The sequence below is a fragment of the Artemia franciscana genome, chromosome 16 (assembly GCF_032884065.1).
Source record: "Artemia franciscana chromosome 16, ASM3288406v1, whole genome shotgun sequence".
Lineage (NCBI taxonomy): Eukaryota > Metazoa > Arthropoda > Branchiopoda > Anostraca > Artemiidae > Artemia > Artemia franciscana.
In genome coordinates, this window is record NC_088878.1 from 5,146,274 (window position 1) to 5,163,411 (window position 17,138).

At 35.1% G+C, this 17,138-nt stretch overlaps 1 protein-coding gene across 2 annotated transcripts in view; it reads left to right on the forward strand.

The window, feature by feature from the left end:
- LOC136036944 (uncharacterized) overlaps positions 1-17,138 on the forward strand; it is a 45,598-nt gene that overhangs the window by 17,652 nt on the left and 10,808 nt on the right. For both annotated transcript variants that reach the window (XM_065719334.1, XM_065719333.1), the window contains exons 4-6: positions 2,840-2,978; positions 4,800-4,951; positions 8,975-9,127. In XM_065719334.1, coding sequence (XP_065575406.1) covers positions 2,840-2,978; positions 4,800-4,951; positions 8,975-9,127 — 444 coding nt within the window. The remainder of the gene's footprint in view (positions 1-2,839; positions 2,979-4,799; positions 4,952-8,974; positions 9,128-17,138) is intronic.

The window sequence follows — 17,138 nt, forward strand, 5'->3', positions numbered from 1 at the left end:
TAACTCCCCTGGTCGGCTTCCTTAGTAAACCCAACTTCGTCTCCGATCCATGCTGTTACGGATGGATTGCGTAAAAGTTTTATCCCCTTTATTTCAGACTTTTTAATTTTAATCCTTTTTTATTTTAACTTGTAAGACTGTTTATTTGACTTAATGTAATGTGTTGAGTGTGTTAAGTTTACTTAATGTACTAACTTGAAATTTTGTTTTCTTTACTTTTACGTGACATAAACAGCGAATTCGACTCTTAGAGCTTGTGATAGCCTTTTGAAAATAAATATTACCTTATCTTATCCATTGATCAGCTCAAGTTTCGGCGGAATTTGCACTGTCGGTAATACAGTTCACACTTTTCCGAAATTCTGGAAGCAGAAGTGGCTCGAGGACTTTACTTAGGATACTAGAAACGGTGATTTGTCTTTGGGACCTGTTCGGATTTTTTCCCTTTTTGAGTATATTTGAAAGTAGTATCCACAAAACAAATAGGAGAGTATCCCACTACTGATACAAAACTGGAATAGGAAAGAGATGTGCTCAAACAATAGGTCTTCACCTAAAATTATCCAGGTATATTCCTGATGCCTTTCTACGTTTTAACTTACTTACTTTTTTCTCTACATCCGATTTTTTGTCCAAACGATTAATATAATCCTTTTCAAGCTTGGAGTTTTTGGAAATAAACACTATAGAGCAATGTTTAACTCTCTCATCCTGTGCAATATCAAAATAGCATGATTTAGTACTAGTTTGGGATATCTTGAAGAACTTACACATCACTCTTGCATCGTCTCCGCTCGACTCTTAAGCTTTATCACCTTTTTCACTTCTATTTTTTCAGTTAGATTAAGATAATCCTTTTTCTTACTCCAAAACAACTGGAATATCACCCCAGCCCCACTACTGCACCACAACTGCACCACAACTGCACCACTACTTTGAATGTTTTTGGCATTTATCATGGTTGTAACGGCAACGGTATAACCTACTAAAGGACAAACTACGGCCAGCAATGTCGATGAAGAAGTGGGGCATACGGACAGTTGCCTCCTACCCCAATAATTTGGGAAAAAATATAATTTATTAAGTAGCTTTAAAAATGTCACTCATTTTAAGCTTCAAATTTGCTCCTTAATTTGAGCAGATATTTTTTTTTTTAATTATAGCATGCTAGTTTTTAACATAAAGAAAACGAGAAAAATAGGGATCCATTACGTTTAATAATATGTTCCACATTAATGTTTTTTCCAAATATACTGCCTTTGAAACTTTATCATCAAGTAAAAATATGAGCCTAGTTAATAGCAAAATTGAAAAATGTTCTCTGCTTCCGGTTACACCATATTGGTTCAGGTTAATTTTTTCCCTGATGTTTAAGGTGCTTTTAAATCTTAAAATCTATTAGTTCAACATTAGATACTCGAATGTGCAACTTTCTGAAACGCAAATGAATACACCCTCTACATTTTCAAATAGGACAGAAATGGAGCCATTGAAGAATAAGATAAAAAGTTTGACATTCAGTGAATATAATTTTATGAAAGGAGTAAAAAATAATTGGAAAAGAAAATAAGACTTAGTGCTTTTTATGATGATTTTCGTACTGTAACTGGATAGGTCAAATCGGTAATAGTTTGCTCATGGAATTTGGTAGAGGGTGTTTCGCTCCAGAAATCATTTAATTGTTTTAATTTTTATTTCCAATATTTAATTGAAACTCTGATTTTCTTGTTTGTAATTAAAATACCGAATAAGCGCTTGTAACGTCCTATTTCTTACGTTTTAGATTCATGCACTAAATCTCCAATGTGTGACTGCCTCTATGTACGGTTAAATGAACAAAACACGTTTTTTTTTAAACTGCAAGTAAGGATCGACTTTAAAACTTAAAACAAACAGAAATTATTCCGTATATGAGAGGAGTTGTCCCTTTCTGAACACCCCGCTCTTTACGCTAAAGTTCAACGCTTTCTTACAACTCTACTTTTAAAACAATGAAAACGTTAGCGGAAAGAGCGAGGCATTGAGGTGGGGACAACCCCTTTCATATACAGAATAATTTCTGTTTGTTTTAAGTTTTAATATCACTCCTTACTTGCAGTTAAAAATATCTTCTTTTTTCATTTAATTTCCGAGCGTTTTTGAATTAATGCATGTTTTGATTTTGGCTCACCGAACATGAACAATTAAACGAAATTTGCATATTAATTCTTGTTTTTAGCTAAATGGTTTTTCTCATAGTTTCGATTGAACTATTTTAATAAGAAAAAGGCGGGAGAGGAGGCCTAGTTGCCCTTGAATTATTGATTATTTAAAAGGCAGCTAGAACTTATAATTTTCTCCGAGCGTTTTTATCAATAATAAATATACATAACTTACGAATTAACTTAATTATTAACAACCACATAAGAACACAAGCCCTTTGAAAAATCACTGTCCTCCCTCCCCTCACGAAAAACTCAATTGCCTGTAATATAGGAGGACATGAATAACAATTACACAAAATATCATCAGCAAAGAAAACAACATCCAAACAAAAAGCTCCATATTTAATTAACACTAAATTATTTTCATACGCTAATGGCTAGACGGAACTGGCAAAGAATAAAACCAAAATAATCTATAAGACTTTCTTATTTAACTTTCATTATCAACTGCATAAATAAAGTATGTCTTCGAGGATATTCAACTCTTTTAACGGTATACGGGCCAATTAAAGAAACAAGTTATTATCATACAACTGTGCAAATTTGCAGATTTTCCCAAATGTCACAAAAGTAGGCTTTATCCCTTAAATATCTCTTTCAGCTAAGCAACTACTTAATGTTGGTTCTATTTACAGTAACGATTTCAACCTGTGGAAGAATGACCAACCGAAATTGTACCTATTTTCAGAACCCAGGGTATCCAAATTCAGTGGATGGGCCACTTCAATGCTCATTGCAAGTAAAAAAGTGCTCTAGCAATATATGCCAACTAAGGTAAATATTTTCTATTCTAAAAAATATTAGAGATATAGGAAAATTCATTAAGTATTTTTTAAATAAGTTTTTCTTGGTTCGAAAATAATAAAACAGAAGCATAAGAAGGTATCTGGAGTCTTTACTTTTACTTTTATATGTTTGCTTCTTTTCCTTTTTAACTTTCACTTTTAATTTGACAATATGTCTACTTTAAATGTTTGTCTATATCGTTACTGATTTTTATTATTATTATTTTTTTTAATAAGTTTTTGTTGGTTCCAAAATAATAAAATAGAGGCATAAGAAGGTATCCCTAGATGGAGCAGAAAGGGATTTAAAGAAGTATTTATACGAATTAGGAAATTCATGGTTGGGGAAAAGAGTGAAGGATCGAACAGGTTAGGGTGCAGGATCAGCGTTTTCAGCCGTGTTGGCCCTATGAGGCTTGGTACTGCAGGGAGCTGTCATAGTAATAGTGGTCTATACAGTATTACCAAGACTCCTTTTTTATCACTGTTATCACTATTTTATTATCATCATTAGCATGCGTCACTCCTTGCTTACAGTGCGTAGCCACAAAAAATTAAACATGTAAGACATAGTATAAACACATGATTTCCATTTAAATGTCGATGAGAGGGTGGTAACACTTGCTTCCCCCCAATTGAAAAATTTTCAGACGTCCCTCACGATGTCCCTCTACCCATTTTTCTATTTTTTCACCAGAAAGCATATGAATGTAGTCTCTCATGTTCTAAAGAAAGCATTTTTCTGTGTTAAGAATGTAACTATAGTACAGCAAGAACGGAGCTAAGTGAAAACGATGGAGTATTAGAGATTAATCTCTACCTCTTCCTCCTCCCTAGTCTCTTCTGTAATTTTCTGAAAACTATGAGATAATTACAAAGTTTAGGTATAAAAAATGCATTTTTGAGCCATCCAACAACCACAGCTTCCAGCCTACATAAGGATGTAAGTGCCTTACTCCATGACAGTTGTTGCATGATTGTATATCACTTTACATAAATCATCAAACTTAAAAACATCAGCTTAGTTAAATGAAGCTTTAAAATAAATACTGTGTTATCAGTCTCTTTAGGTATGAATGTCCCATTGTATGGCATTGCTATCCTTAAGGCTGGGAAGAGGCACGCATAATCTTTCAATAGTTTTTAATCAATCGGCTGTCACGTAGTTTGGTGCCACGAAATGGCAAAAACACCTCTTTTCTATGGTATCCTCTTTACTGGTCCTCAAACAGGGCACTAGTGCTTTTGATTTCCGTTTGAATGAGATCTCCGGATTTTTCAGTACTATTGGTTTTATGGAAATATCCTTAAGAAAAAACTAACAACGAGCAAAGTCGATGTTCACCTTTCTCGAAAAAAATCTACGATCCACGTTTTCCTAGATAGAAGCTCTAAACCTGTACAATAGGGAAATTCCTAATTTGATGGTATAATTTCAATCAAGATTACTTGCCTTTTTGGGAATGTTTCCTCTCTTTTCAAAAACGGTGACAAATTGTGTCAGAGTCATAGCTTTTGATGGGTCACTTTAAGCTTGCTGATTTTCAAATATTTGGAATTTCAATTCATTTAATATATGCAGGTGCTTAAAACTGTAGTCCTTTATATGTAGGCCTACTGTTATAAAAACTCTTTTGTTTCAGCAACTGTTTTGTTTGTGTTAGTGGAAATAAAGAAAAATCTTTGATCTAAAACATCAAGCAAGTAGAAAAACTTGAGAAGTTGTTTTTAATTCCTGACATAATTCATAAACAGAATATCTGTTTTACTAAAGAACAATACAAGAGTTAATTGAGTTTAATATATCCAGGCTAGATTTTCATGCTTTTGGAATAGCACAACCTGAAGTTCAGAGTGCAACAAATGCTAATTTGGCTACACAGTGCACCACAGATGCATTCACTGTTACTGGTGTGTCAAATAATGTTCCTGTTATATGTGGCTTGAATACAAATCAGCATAGTAAGTTTTTCAATTTTAAATAATAATTAACTGTTTTTGTAAACTCTAGAAAGAGCTTTTGTATAATAAACAGATTTATCTTTACATAGAAATACAGTGATCATGTAAAACCTACTGATCAAAACCTGGTAGCGGAGTTGGTAGAACATGTGATTGCTAAGAGCCTCAGTCATAGGGTCTTTTTTACGAGCCTGATACTTGACATTTTCACCCCAGGTATAAGGTATATTATATTATATTAAAATTCATTCGTTTCGGATAGAAAATCCATTTGTTGCCTAAAAATCGATGTTAGACTAATTTACGCGTACAGATAAAGTATTTGATTAAAAGCGGTAGTGTTTTCTCTTTGGGTCACTGCCATCTCGGTCAGTCAGTTTTAGAAGAATGACTGAAAAGATAATAAAATCAAGCTAAATAAGATAAATATATAAATGTTGCGTTCGTATCTACACAGCACACAACTGATCTTTAGCAAAAGTTGCACAGAATGGGGTGGATTTCTAGTGAAGCAACCGGCTACTCGCTCTAAATTTTCCACACCTAAATATGCAAGTGAGGATTAGAGCCAAGTAGAGGCCCTAGGCTAGAAAAAACTCTTGGGATACCCCTGATTCATAGACAATGAGAACAATTTGTCTGTTTCCATATTGATGTTTGATAATACCTGCTGTAGCTGTTTGTACATATTGTAGCTATAACTTTTAATTCCCCTGATACATTTAAGAGGCAATATAAGTGGTGCCACGAGAAGCTGTGAAAGAACAGCTAATAATAGCTAGATTTAATCCTGCGTACCTGAATGACGATTGAGAATTAAATCAAAGACGGGCGGGAATGAATTCAAAAAGCAATTCAAGAGTAAAACGAACATAAATCGCTATTAATAAATAATTGAAACCCAAAACAAACAAAAATTACAATAAATAATCCATTTAAATTAAAAACGAACAGAAACTGCCGCAACAGGATTAAGGATAATTATCCCTGTGCCTTGTAAAGACCTGACCATCAATTGTGCTTTAATTGGAGCAATTTTTATGTTCCAGGATATTCAATTTGTAATGTAGTCAACAAAGAAAACAAAAAAAGAGAATAATCAAGTTGAACAAGACTGTTGAAAAAATTTAAGGAAATACTGATCAACAGCTTAATATATATTGACATTCGCTCCTAAAAGTCTAATCGCTATAAAAGAGAAAACGCTTAAAATATATATGGTTTTCAGTAAAGTGGAAATGACGTTCTGGCCTTTACAAGGTAATGAGGCTTTAGAGCTACTTTGTTTTTGGGTTTCGCTTATTTACTGATAGTGATTTATGTTTGTTTTACACTTGAATTACAATTTAAATTTATTTCCGCTTGTCTTTCTTTTAATGTAGCTTTTTATTTGTTTAAATTTTGTTTTGCGGAAAACGTTTTTTGAAAATAATTTCCATTCCTTTTTATTGACACGGTTTTTTGACTGGTCAATAAAAGGAATATTGATAAGTATTTTTCTTTCGGTTTTAGTCCTTAAGAATGAAAATTCTGGTTTGCTGTTCATATATTGGACAAAATTATATATTGGACACAGTTTAGCAACAATGATGGTTATGCTCTACAACTTTAGATGGATGTTTACGTGGAAGAATATTCAAATATAGGATTTTAAAATATTCATCACCTAAGGGCTTTTATACGCTTGAAGCGATTATGACCATCATCATGCCACAGCTCTGAGTATAGACAAATGTTAATTAACCATCTCTGTCAAGATTCCCTGAAAGTTTCAACTTCATGTCGCTAGGCACTTTTGAATCATCGCAGATAAACCCTTTTGAAAACCTGAAAAGCTAATAGTATCTTTTTGTTTAGTTCAACATCTCCCTCAATATGACCTGGAAACCTTAAATATAATACCCTTAGCAACTCTTTAGATGCAATAGTTACGTCCTTTCGGTCTTCTTGATACATGCAGTGGCTCCTTATTTAGCTTAACCTCCTTTAAATATTCCCTGAAAGTTTCAACCTAATACCCTCAGACATTCCTGAGATATTGCAGATACGCCTTTTTGACAACCTGGATGCACTTAATTTTGTTTGATATAGTTCAACATCCTCTTCAATATACCCTAGAAGTTTCAACTTAGCGAAATTCTTTAGATAGTCCAATCCTTTCTTTAGATAGTGCAAATAGACAAAGTTGGATACACGTATTTTCTTTTTATTTAGTGAGACATCTCCAAAAATATACCCTGAGAGTTGTAAAGTGATGTGCTTAGCTATTCCTGGGATATTGTATAGAGGGAATTTTGGCAACCTGGATGCACTTAATTTCGTTTGATGTAGTTGAACATCCTCTTCAACATACCCTAGAAGTTTCAACTTAGCGAAATTCTTTAGATAGTCCAATCCTTTCTTTAGATAGTGCAAATAGACAAAGTTGGATACACGTATTTTCTTTTTATTTGTTAGACATCTCCAAAAATATACCCTGAGAGTTGCAAAGTGATGTGCTTAGCTATTCCTGGGATATTGTATAGAGGGAATTTTGGCAATCTGGATGAATCCGATATATTTTGATAAAATTTTACATCTTCCTGAAAGTTTCAACTTTATATCTTATTGTATTTCTGAGATATTACATTTGTCTGCTGTTTTTGGCAATCTGGATCCACGAAATCCATTAATTCATTTCGATAGTTATAATAGTAGTTGAAGTAGTGGTATTACCAGTAGTTGTACGTGTAGAAGTACTGAATGAGTCTTAGTTGCACTTGCAATTGCAGTGGTTGAAATAGTAGCCGTACATGCAAGTAGTCATGCAAGTAGTCGTAGTCACAACCGGTCCCAGTCCTAATTAAGCCGGTTGCACTCTTAATCACAAATAGTCATTGTCAGAAGTGGTTGCAGTCACAAATAGTCAAATTTGATAGCAGTCACTGTCACAGACACAAATTTTCGCAGTCACAAGCAGTAACACTCCTAAGTAGTTGCAGTCATAAATGGTTGCAATCGCAAGTAGTTACAGTCGTAAAGCACTTGCAGTTACAAGCAAATGCAATAGCCAGTGGTTGCAGTCACATTCGCAAGCAGTTTAAGACATTTCTAGTTAAAGCTCTTAGCCGTTCTTTGGATACTGCTGATATGCCTCTTTGACGGACTGCATGTACATGATATGTAGACTTAATTTAACATTAGCTGAAGCAGAAAGTTTTACCTCAATACCCTTAATCTTGAATTTATGTCCATCTGACTTCCTCATGCTGCATAAAGTAGTCCCCTTTTCCCTGTTCTCATTGTGGTTTCACAGATATTAAGAAGCCTATAGTTTTTCTCTAAAACATTTACAGATATGAAAGCTTCCGTTTTAACAGCAAGTTTCTTCCCTAAAATATTCAGTCTTAGAAATATGGTGGGAATCTAATAAAAAATATGTTGAATCTAAAATAAAAGTGAAAAGATCCGAAAAGTTTTGATCCAATTCAAACATTTTCGGCAAATAACTTTTAAAATTCTTAGCTGAAGGAAGTCGAAAAGGTTTTTTTTTAATTTAATCCAAATCCATATCATTTTCCGGCATCTTAAAAAGGCTTCCAAGATGTAAAGATAACTGAAAAACCAAACTTTAAAACTGCCTTTCAGTTCCAGAAATACTTTAAAATATATTGTTTCTCCAAATGGATTTTGCCACATCCTCTAAATTGACTTTTCCTTATTCAAACACTTCCGTGTCCTAAAATTGAAAAAATTGATATGTTTTAATCCTTCGTCATCTTTAAACTGTTGATATTTTTTCTCAGTGGAATCTTTTCAAATCTGTTTTTTAATTGTTTTATTTATTTTTAAATATGTTTTCTCGAACTCTTCTGTCCATAGGCATAGTCAAATATGAATTTATGTACAAAGATGCTTTAGCATATACATAACATTCAATTTACATTAATAGGTAGATTGGTCTTAGCTATACATAGGTCTATATAAATATTGTTCAAAAAGCTCAAAGATAAGAAAATTTTCTTTTTTTAATTTATTTTACAGTCTATCTTGACATGACAACAAATACGGATATGTTTACATTGAGTTTTGCCCTGGGATCTGTAACAGGGCCTCCTGGACAAACTTTTGAAACTTCAAACCAGCGATATTGGAATATAAAAGTATCTCAAATTCCTTGTGATGGAACAATACGAGGTAGGAAGATGGCTGTTGCCAAAATCTTGGATATTTTCATATGTTTTCCTGTGTTTAATGTTTCATTTATGGTGGCTGTGGTTTATGTTTCATATAAGGTTATTTTCATAAGGTATCTAGCGTTTTATGTTTCTAGTCTTGAAATATTCAATGGATATAGGTCTTTTTTTAAACAGGTTTGAACTGTTGTTGGGATATGAATTAAACCTTATAAGCTTAAGTGCCAGAGTCTATAGTCTAATATTGGCGAAATATTGAACAAGCTTGAAACTAAAAACATTGTTTCAAAGTTGAAACAAGTCCGTCTTCGCTGAAAGCTGCTTTTAATTGACGATATTATTAGTGGCATACAGTCCAGATAAACAATGATAATTTTACGATTTATTTGGCTTCAAAATATGACAACTACTGATAATTTATGGCTGCAACAAGTAGCCTGAAGCCAACAGTGCTTCGGACACTCCCCCTCCATCCCAATCTATTCAAAGTATCCCTTTTTACACCCTTCCAGAAAGTACAATCGTCGGCAATCTGTCATCCTTCATCCGCAAAATGTGCCCTAGTCATCTAGACCTTTCTCTCATTATAGTCTTAGAAACCGGAATTACAACATTATGGGTCGGCTTTCTATACATAGAAAATTCAAGGCTAGGAGTATTTTTATAATTAGAACATCCAGGAAGGGGAGCTTTCCTGAATCTTCCAGTTCTATTGTGAATTGAAGATTTGAATCAAAAGAGTTCAAATATGCCAAAGAATCTTTTAGAGAGTCCTTACCATGTTCCCAAACAGCAAGAATATCATCAAAGAAGTGAAACCAGAGAGATTATTTTAAAGGGGAAACTATTCAAAGCAGATTCTTCTATGAAATCCATGTAAAAATTTGCCAAAAAAGGAAACAATACAGTGTCCATGGGTAGGTCTTTGATCTAAAGGAACAATTTTTCTCGGAATATAAAATACAAAGAGAACTTGTAGCAAAGACTTACAGGCGTCATTATGGTGTCAATTTCGAAGTTTTTGTGATCGGACAAAGCAGAATTTTCCTATAATTTTCTTTATAAGACCTGTTCACATTTATGGACATTACATGAAGTGTACATGGAAACTGCAACAAAACTAGATAAGACAGTTTTTTCTGTTGTGCTTGGATTTTTCCAATTCTCATCGAGACCTATGGAACTTTTTATATAACATCTCTGTGTGGTTAAAAGATGCTTGAAAATTGTGGCTAAGAAACCTTTCTACGCCTGTAGCTGAAGAACTTTAACACGCTACGATAGGAGGTAACGGAGTATCCTTCTTATGGATTTTGGGTAGAATATAAAATTTTGGGAAACGGTAGTCACGCATTTAGAAAGTCCTCTGTACTGATATTTGTCATGGATTCTCGCTCATGAACTAACAGGTAGTCAATTATGAAAGATTTCATCACTTTCGTAAAGGAAGATGGGGTCTCAAGTTCTTACAGCGCTTAGCTGGGTTTATCTGTGTAATGATAATGATACATGTGAGTGGTTTCTTTTAAAGCGAGGGAAATACCCTAGACGCAAAGCACTGATTAATCAGATTGGAAAGGGGTAGGGCAAGGAACATAGCAAATTCATGTATAAGTTTTGCAGGAATTTCGCCAGGAAAAGGTGAGACTCCTGTTTTTATTTTTCTTAGCTCCTTGTACACATCTAACTCACTGAGTTCAGTTAAACCTTATTTTAGGGAGCCTTCAAGCAGGTACTCCTTTTTCTAGGCAGTCACAAGAGGAGATGTAGTGCATATAGAGGTTAAGAAAGCGTTTACAGCGCGAGACCCCAGTAATCGTTCATTATCGTCTGTTATCGTAATAGCAGGTTTCGACGACTTTCCACTTAATTTCTTGACGGAGCGGTGCCATTTGGAAGTCTCACTGTTCAGAAGTGGCAAAAATTTTTTGCTGCCATATTTAGTTTAGCGCTGCTTACCATGCGCACTACTTGGTTTCGTACAATTACTCCTTCTTTTGCTTTACCACGTGCGTAAAAATAACTTTGCTCATGAATTTTAGCTTTTATTCCAAGGATAATCCATGGTTTGTCCTATTTGCATAAAGTCACTGTCTTTGTTCTAAATATTTCAAGATACTTAGAGTAAAGTACCTCGTTGAAGGCGCTTACTCTCTGCTCAAGAGCACCATCTAAGGACACTTTTGGGAAATTGCACGTAGAAACCGACTGGCCATATTCATGTATAGCCGAGTTGGTTAGGGGCCTTGTTGTTACTCATAAAAGATTAGGTTTCTTCACAGAAGCTTTGGCCTTGAGTATTAGAGTGTGGTAATCGGTTGTCACTTCTACTGCTACTCGTACTGAGAAATGAGTTGTATTCTATAACATGTCATAGGTTCCAGATTTCCGTTTACAGCAGCAACTGCTGCGTTTTCATCATGGAGTAAAACTTCAAAGTCTTCCAGCTTTTTACAGAGAGATTGACAATTTTCCAAAATAAAGTTCAGCATGGTGTATTGGGACTTTATTAGTCTCAGAACAGGTGCAGTTTCTTGGACGTTGCTCAGGGAGGTCTAAACAGATCACTTTAGTTTTAGAATTTCAGCTGTTTTGGTCAGCTGAATTTTTACCAGTGTTCTATGATGGACTAACTTTGACGATTGAAGGTTACCATGGTTTATAACAATTGAAGGGATAGCGTATTCCATGTAATTTCTTCATTCATTTCATCCTGCTCGACATACATGTTTCTTCCTTTTCCATCAATATAGACCCCCCCCCCCCATAAGAAAAATCCCCGAAAATGTATATCTAGTTCCGAATAACCAGTACTATATGTAAACAACGGGCAAAGTTCACAACTTGCAGCCCTTCCCCCAAAGAATGTGGGGGATTAAGTCATCCTCAAAGACATAACTGTTTGATTTTTCGACTGAGCTAAAGAAAATGGCAATCTCAAAATTTTTGTCGAGTGACTTTGGGAAAAATGAGCATAGGAGAGGGGCTGATTTTTTGGTCAATTAAAAAGGACACTAGAACTTTTAATTTCCGCTAAAATGAGACCTATTGCGATACTCTCTGACCACTGGGTCACTACGGTAACCCCTAAAAAAAAATATGCATCCATGATCTTTCTTCTAGAGAAAATACAAAATTCCACCTTTTTGTAGATAGGAGCTTGACACCTCTACAGTTCTGATACGCTGGATATTTTGGTGCGATTTTCCTTAAGACTCTATCATTTTTAGGGGGTATTTCCCTTTTTTCTGGAAATTAAGCAAATATTCTCAGGCTCGTAAACTTTTGATGGGTAAGACTAAACTTGATGATATTATATATTTTGTATATCATATATTTTATATAATACTAGCTGTTGGGGTGGCGCTTCGCGCCACCCCAACACCTTGTTGGTGGGGGCACTTCGTGCCCCCCCCCCCCAAGCCCCCCTGCGCGCGCAAGTCATTACGCGCCATATTAGTTACGCGCCATTGTAGTTGTGTCCCTGTGTCCCACCTGTGAATATAGATATATATATATATATATATATATATATATATATATATATATATATATATATATATATATATATATATATATATATATATATATATATATATATTTTTAACTACGTAAAACTTGTGAATATACAACATTCTTGGCTGTCCCATTGTCTGTGCATATAAATAGATTGTTAGGTTTACCGGCTCTTGAACATGCAACATATAATTGTCCATGGGAAAAACAATCTGTATTCAGATCTATACCTCATTAGTCTAATGATTGCCCTTGAGCTTTGTTGATGGTGATTGCTAATCGAACATTCCCTGTGTCCCTGTCGTCATTTATATATCCCCCTGTGCCCCCCGGCGTCCCCGTTGTTGTTGTTTCCCTGTGTCCCGGTCGTCATTTGTGTCCCGGTGTCCCAGTCTGTAATTTCTCTTTGAGTGTCGCGGTCGTCATTTATATTCTCTGTGTCCCGGTCGTCATTTATATTCCCTATGTCCCGGTGTCCCGGTCGTCATTTGTGTCCCGATGTCCCGGTGTGTAATTTCGTCAATCAACAAACATGACGTCAGTCGACACACAAACATGGCGTCACTCGACATACACACACACACAGAGACAACTTATTTTTATATATATAGATATTTTAAATCACTTATATATTTTAAATCAGCATAAATATCCAGTTCTTTTGATATATTTATTGGTATCACAATTCCTTTTTTATAGTTTCGGTTACTATTGAACCGGGTCGCTCCTTACTTACAGTTCGTTACCACAACCTATATGAAATCAAGGAGCCAAAAACTCTTATTCGAAAAGCAATACGCTATCCCCGCGCCCAAGATTACCACTAGGTAAAAATTAAACCGCTAGATGAACCGAAAAATTACTGAATTTTTATTTTTACTTCTTCTTGAAAACAAATTTTGCTTTCTTTTTGAAAACGGGGGTAAGGCTGGGTTTTTCGATAATCCACGACTTTAAGAAAGGTTTAAGGCAGTTTTTTCTTGTGAAATAGGAGACATTCGACATAGAGATTATATTAACACGTGCTTGTTGGTGATGGCTTGGGGATAAAGGAAGGTACGGAAATCATATTTTACCAAAAGAAGCATCTGTACAAATAATTAGAAAGAAAAGGTGCATTGGGCAGTTTGAAATAGTTTTTGACACTTTAAAGGTACTCTGTAAGAAAACCTTCGGGATTGGGGCTGGGCAAAATTTGAAAAAACACAAGTAAGAAATTGTAAGTAAAATTTTAAAAATGAAACATAAATCGTACGTTTTGAATCTGTTTCAGAGCACTTATTTAAGATCGATTGATCTAAGAACTTGACGTATTTTTTCCGTAGTTAACTTAGTAGTTAACTTTCCGTAGTTGCTCTTATAACCAATAATCAAACTAACCCTTCATATTAGAAAAGGCTCTAACTCGGCTACTTACTATAGAATGAATTGCTACCAACAAGTATTGGCTACGAAAAGTAGTGACTGTGAATCTTCACATAACAATCCATTGATTTTAGCTGGCTAAACCGCAGTAATTACTGGATATTTTCTAACAGCTGGCTTATAATCTATCATATTATCAAGTATTTTCACTAAACCTGACATTTGTCTAATTCACTAGTCTAGAAGTTGGGTTGGTAGAGGTGCTTCATTCCACTTATCAAACAGTTGAAGTAAGCGTGAAGTTGAAGTTCCACCTTACAGCGTGGAAGTATTGAGCAGCATTAAAACTTAAAAACGAACAGAAATTATTACGCATGTGAGGGGCTCACCTCCTCCTAATACCTCACTCTTTACGCTAAAGTATTTTTAGTAATTTCAACTATTTATTCTACGGCTTTTGTGATTCAGGGGTCATTCTTTATGAATTGGGACAAAATTTAAGCTTTAGTGTAAAGAGCGAGGTACTGAAGAGGAAGTGAACCCCCTCATATATGTAATAAAGACGACATGAGCATACAAAAGTTCGTTACGTAAGCTATTTTATAAGTTATGTATATCTTTACTAATAAAAGCATTCGTAAGAAATCAAAAGTTCTAGTTGCCTTTTTAAGTAGCCAAAAAAATCGGAGGGCAGCTAGGCTTCCTCCCCCGCTCCTTTTTTCTCAAAATCATTCGATCAAAACTATGAGAAAGCCATTTAGCCCAAAAAAATAAATATGCAGATTTATTTTTAATTATTCCTCTATGGAGAGCCAAAATCAAAACATGCATTGATTCAAAAACGTTCAGAAATTAAATAAAAAATCAATTTTTTTTAACTAAAAGTAAGGAGCGACATTAAAACTCAAAAGAACAGAATTTACTTCGTATATGAAAGGGGCTGCTTCCTCATCAACGCCCCGCTCTTTACGCTAAAGTACTTTACTGTTTGAAAAAGAAGACTTGAGAGAAAGAGTCAAATTTTAGTGTAAAGAATGGGGCGTTGATGAGGAAGCAGTCCCTTTCATATACGAAGTAATCAAACAGTTCGTAGTAACGAACTGTAGTAAGGAGCGACCCGGCTCAATAGTAACCGAAACTCTAAAAAATTGAATTTTGATACCAATAGTTACATTAAAAAAAATTTCATTTTAATGCTGATTTTAAATATATAACTTTCATCTAGATTTGTCTTACCTATCAAAAGTTACGAGCCTGAGAAAATTTGCCCCATTTTAGAAAATAGGAAAAAAAACCTAAAAGTCATACCATCTTAACGAAATTCACATCATCAGATTCAGCGTATCAGAGAACCTTACTGTAGAAGTTTCAAGGTCCTATCTACAAAAATGTGGAATTTCACATTTTTTTACCAGAATTTTTTTTACTATTTTTAGAAGTAGAGTTAAGAGAAAGAGTCTAACTTTAGCGTAAAGAGCGAGGCGTTGAAGAGGAAAAGCCCCTTTCATATACGGAGTAATTTCTGTTCGTTTTAAGTTTTAATGCCGCTCCTTACTTTCATTTAAAAAAACTTGTTTTTTTTATTTAATTGTAAACAAGACTGTAGCAGTTTAGATTTCAGTAGTTGTTGTGTCAGTAATTGTTTATTTCATATATATATATATCTTAATTAAACTCTTTCATTTATGATTTGAAATAATTAGCCTGTAAAATTGCACTGCTTTGCAACATGGTTTTACCGAATGGTAAAAATATTGCAGGGGGTTCTTCCCCCCATTTAATATCCAGGATCCCTTATATGGTTAGTCCAAATTAACACTTTTGGATCTGGTAGTTTAAAATCAAGGAGGCACACTCGTGCCTCTATAAAGAGGCGAACCACGACAATGTTAAGCGATCTTCCAGTGGTTGCAGAGGGATGGGGAGGAATGCATTTCGTAGCCCGAGCTCCAACTAAGAAACCTGCCAAATTTCTTCCCCCTCCGACTTTTCTTTCACGGGGAAAATCTGGCCGAAAGTTTCGACCATCCAACCCCACCCCCCTCCCCCTTTAACGTTGTACGATCGGGCTGAAATTCACAAGTTAAAGTCCCCTAGGGCCCAGGAGCTTATCCACAAAATTTCAGCTCGATCCGATAACTCCTTCCCTGTTTTCCAGAAACCACGCATAGCCACTTAATGTTCATGTTCTTTTTTTTTCGCCACGCCTACAGGTCACAGCCGACATCGGATCTGGGTGTAAGAAGACTCATTCGACGCGGAATTTTCCGAGTAATTTTGCTTGAAAGTTTCGTCGGAAAATCTTAACCCCCCGATTTTCTAGCTTTGAAAAACCCCATTTCCCCATAAGAGCCCATATTAAGTTTTTTGTTGTTAAAAGTTACGAATTTCAACATCAAGTACATCAAAATGATCAGCTCGACATGGTGAGACTGACTGAAAGCTTCAAAAAATGCTGTCTTAATCCTTAAAATTTTTATTTGAGAAAAATGACAGAAACCCTTTTTTTCTGCCACGCCTACAGGTCACAGCCGACATCGGATCTGGGTGTACGAAGACTCATTCGACGTGGAATTCTCCGAGTAATTTTCCTGGAAAGTTTCGTCGGAAAATATTAACCCCCGATTTTCTAGCTTAGAAAAACCAATTTCCCCATTGAAGGTAAAATTTTCTCTTGTAATAACATCACTTGTTTGAAAAATTGTTACTCTAACAGCAGCTTTGCGCAGCGGAAGCGTGCTGGGCCCATAACCCAGAGGTCGGTGGATCGAAATCGCTAGCTGCTAACTTTTTAAAATTTGTAAAATTAGGTAATTTTGTCAGTTTGAATTTATTGATACAGAAAGGGAGAAAATAAACATGGAAACATGTGATCAGAATTACATACTGGAATGTTCACAAGAATTTATACTGAAGCGGGGGTAAGGCTTGATGGAAGCAAGTTAAAAGAACCATTTAAGTTGATTTCCTAATTGAAGCCGTTGGTGAAATTTTCTATTGTAATAACTTGTTTGATAGCAAGCATAACAGCAGCTTGGCGCAGCGGAAGCGCGCTGGGCCCATAAACCGGAGGCGGGTGGGTAAAAACCACTAGCTGCTAAATTTTTAATTAAGCTGCTAAACTATTAAAA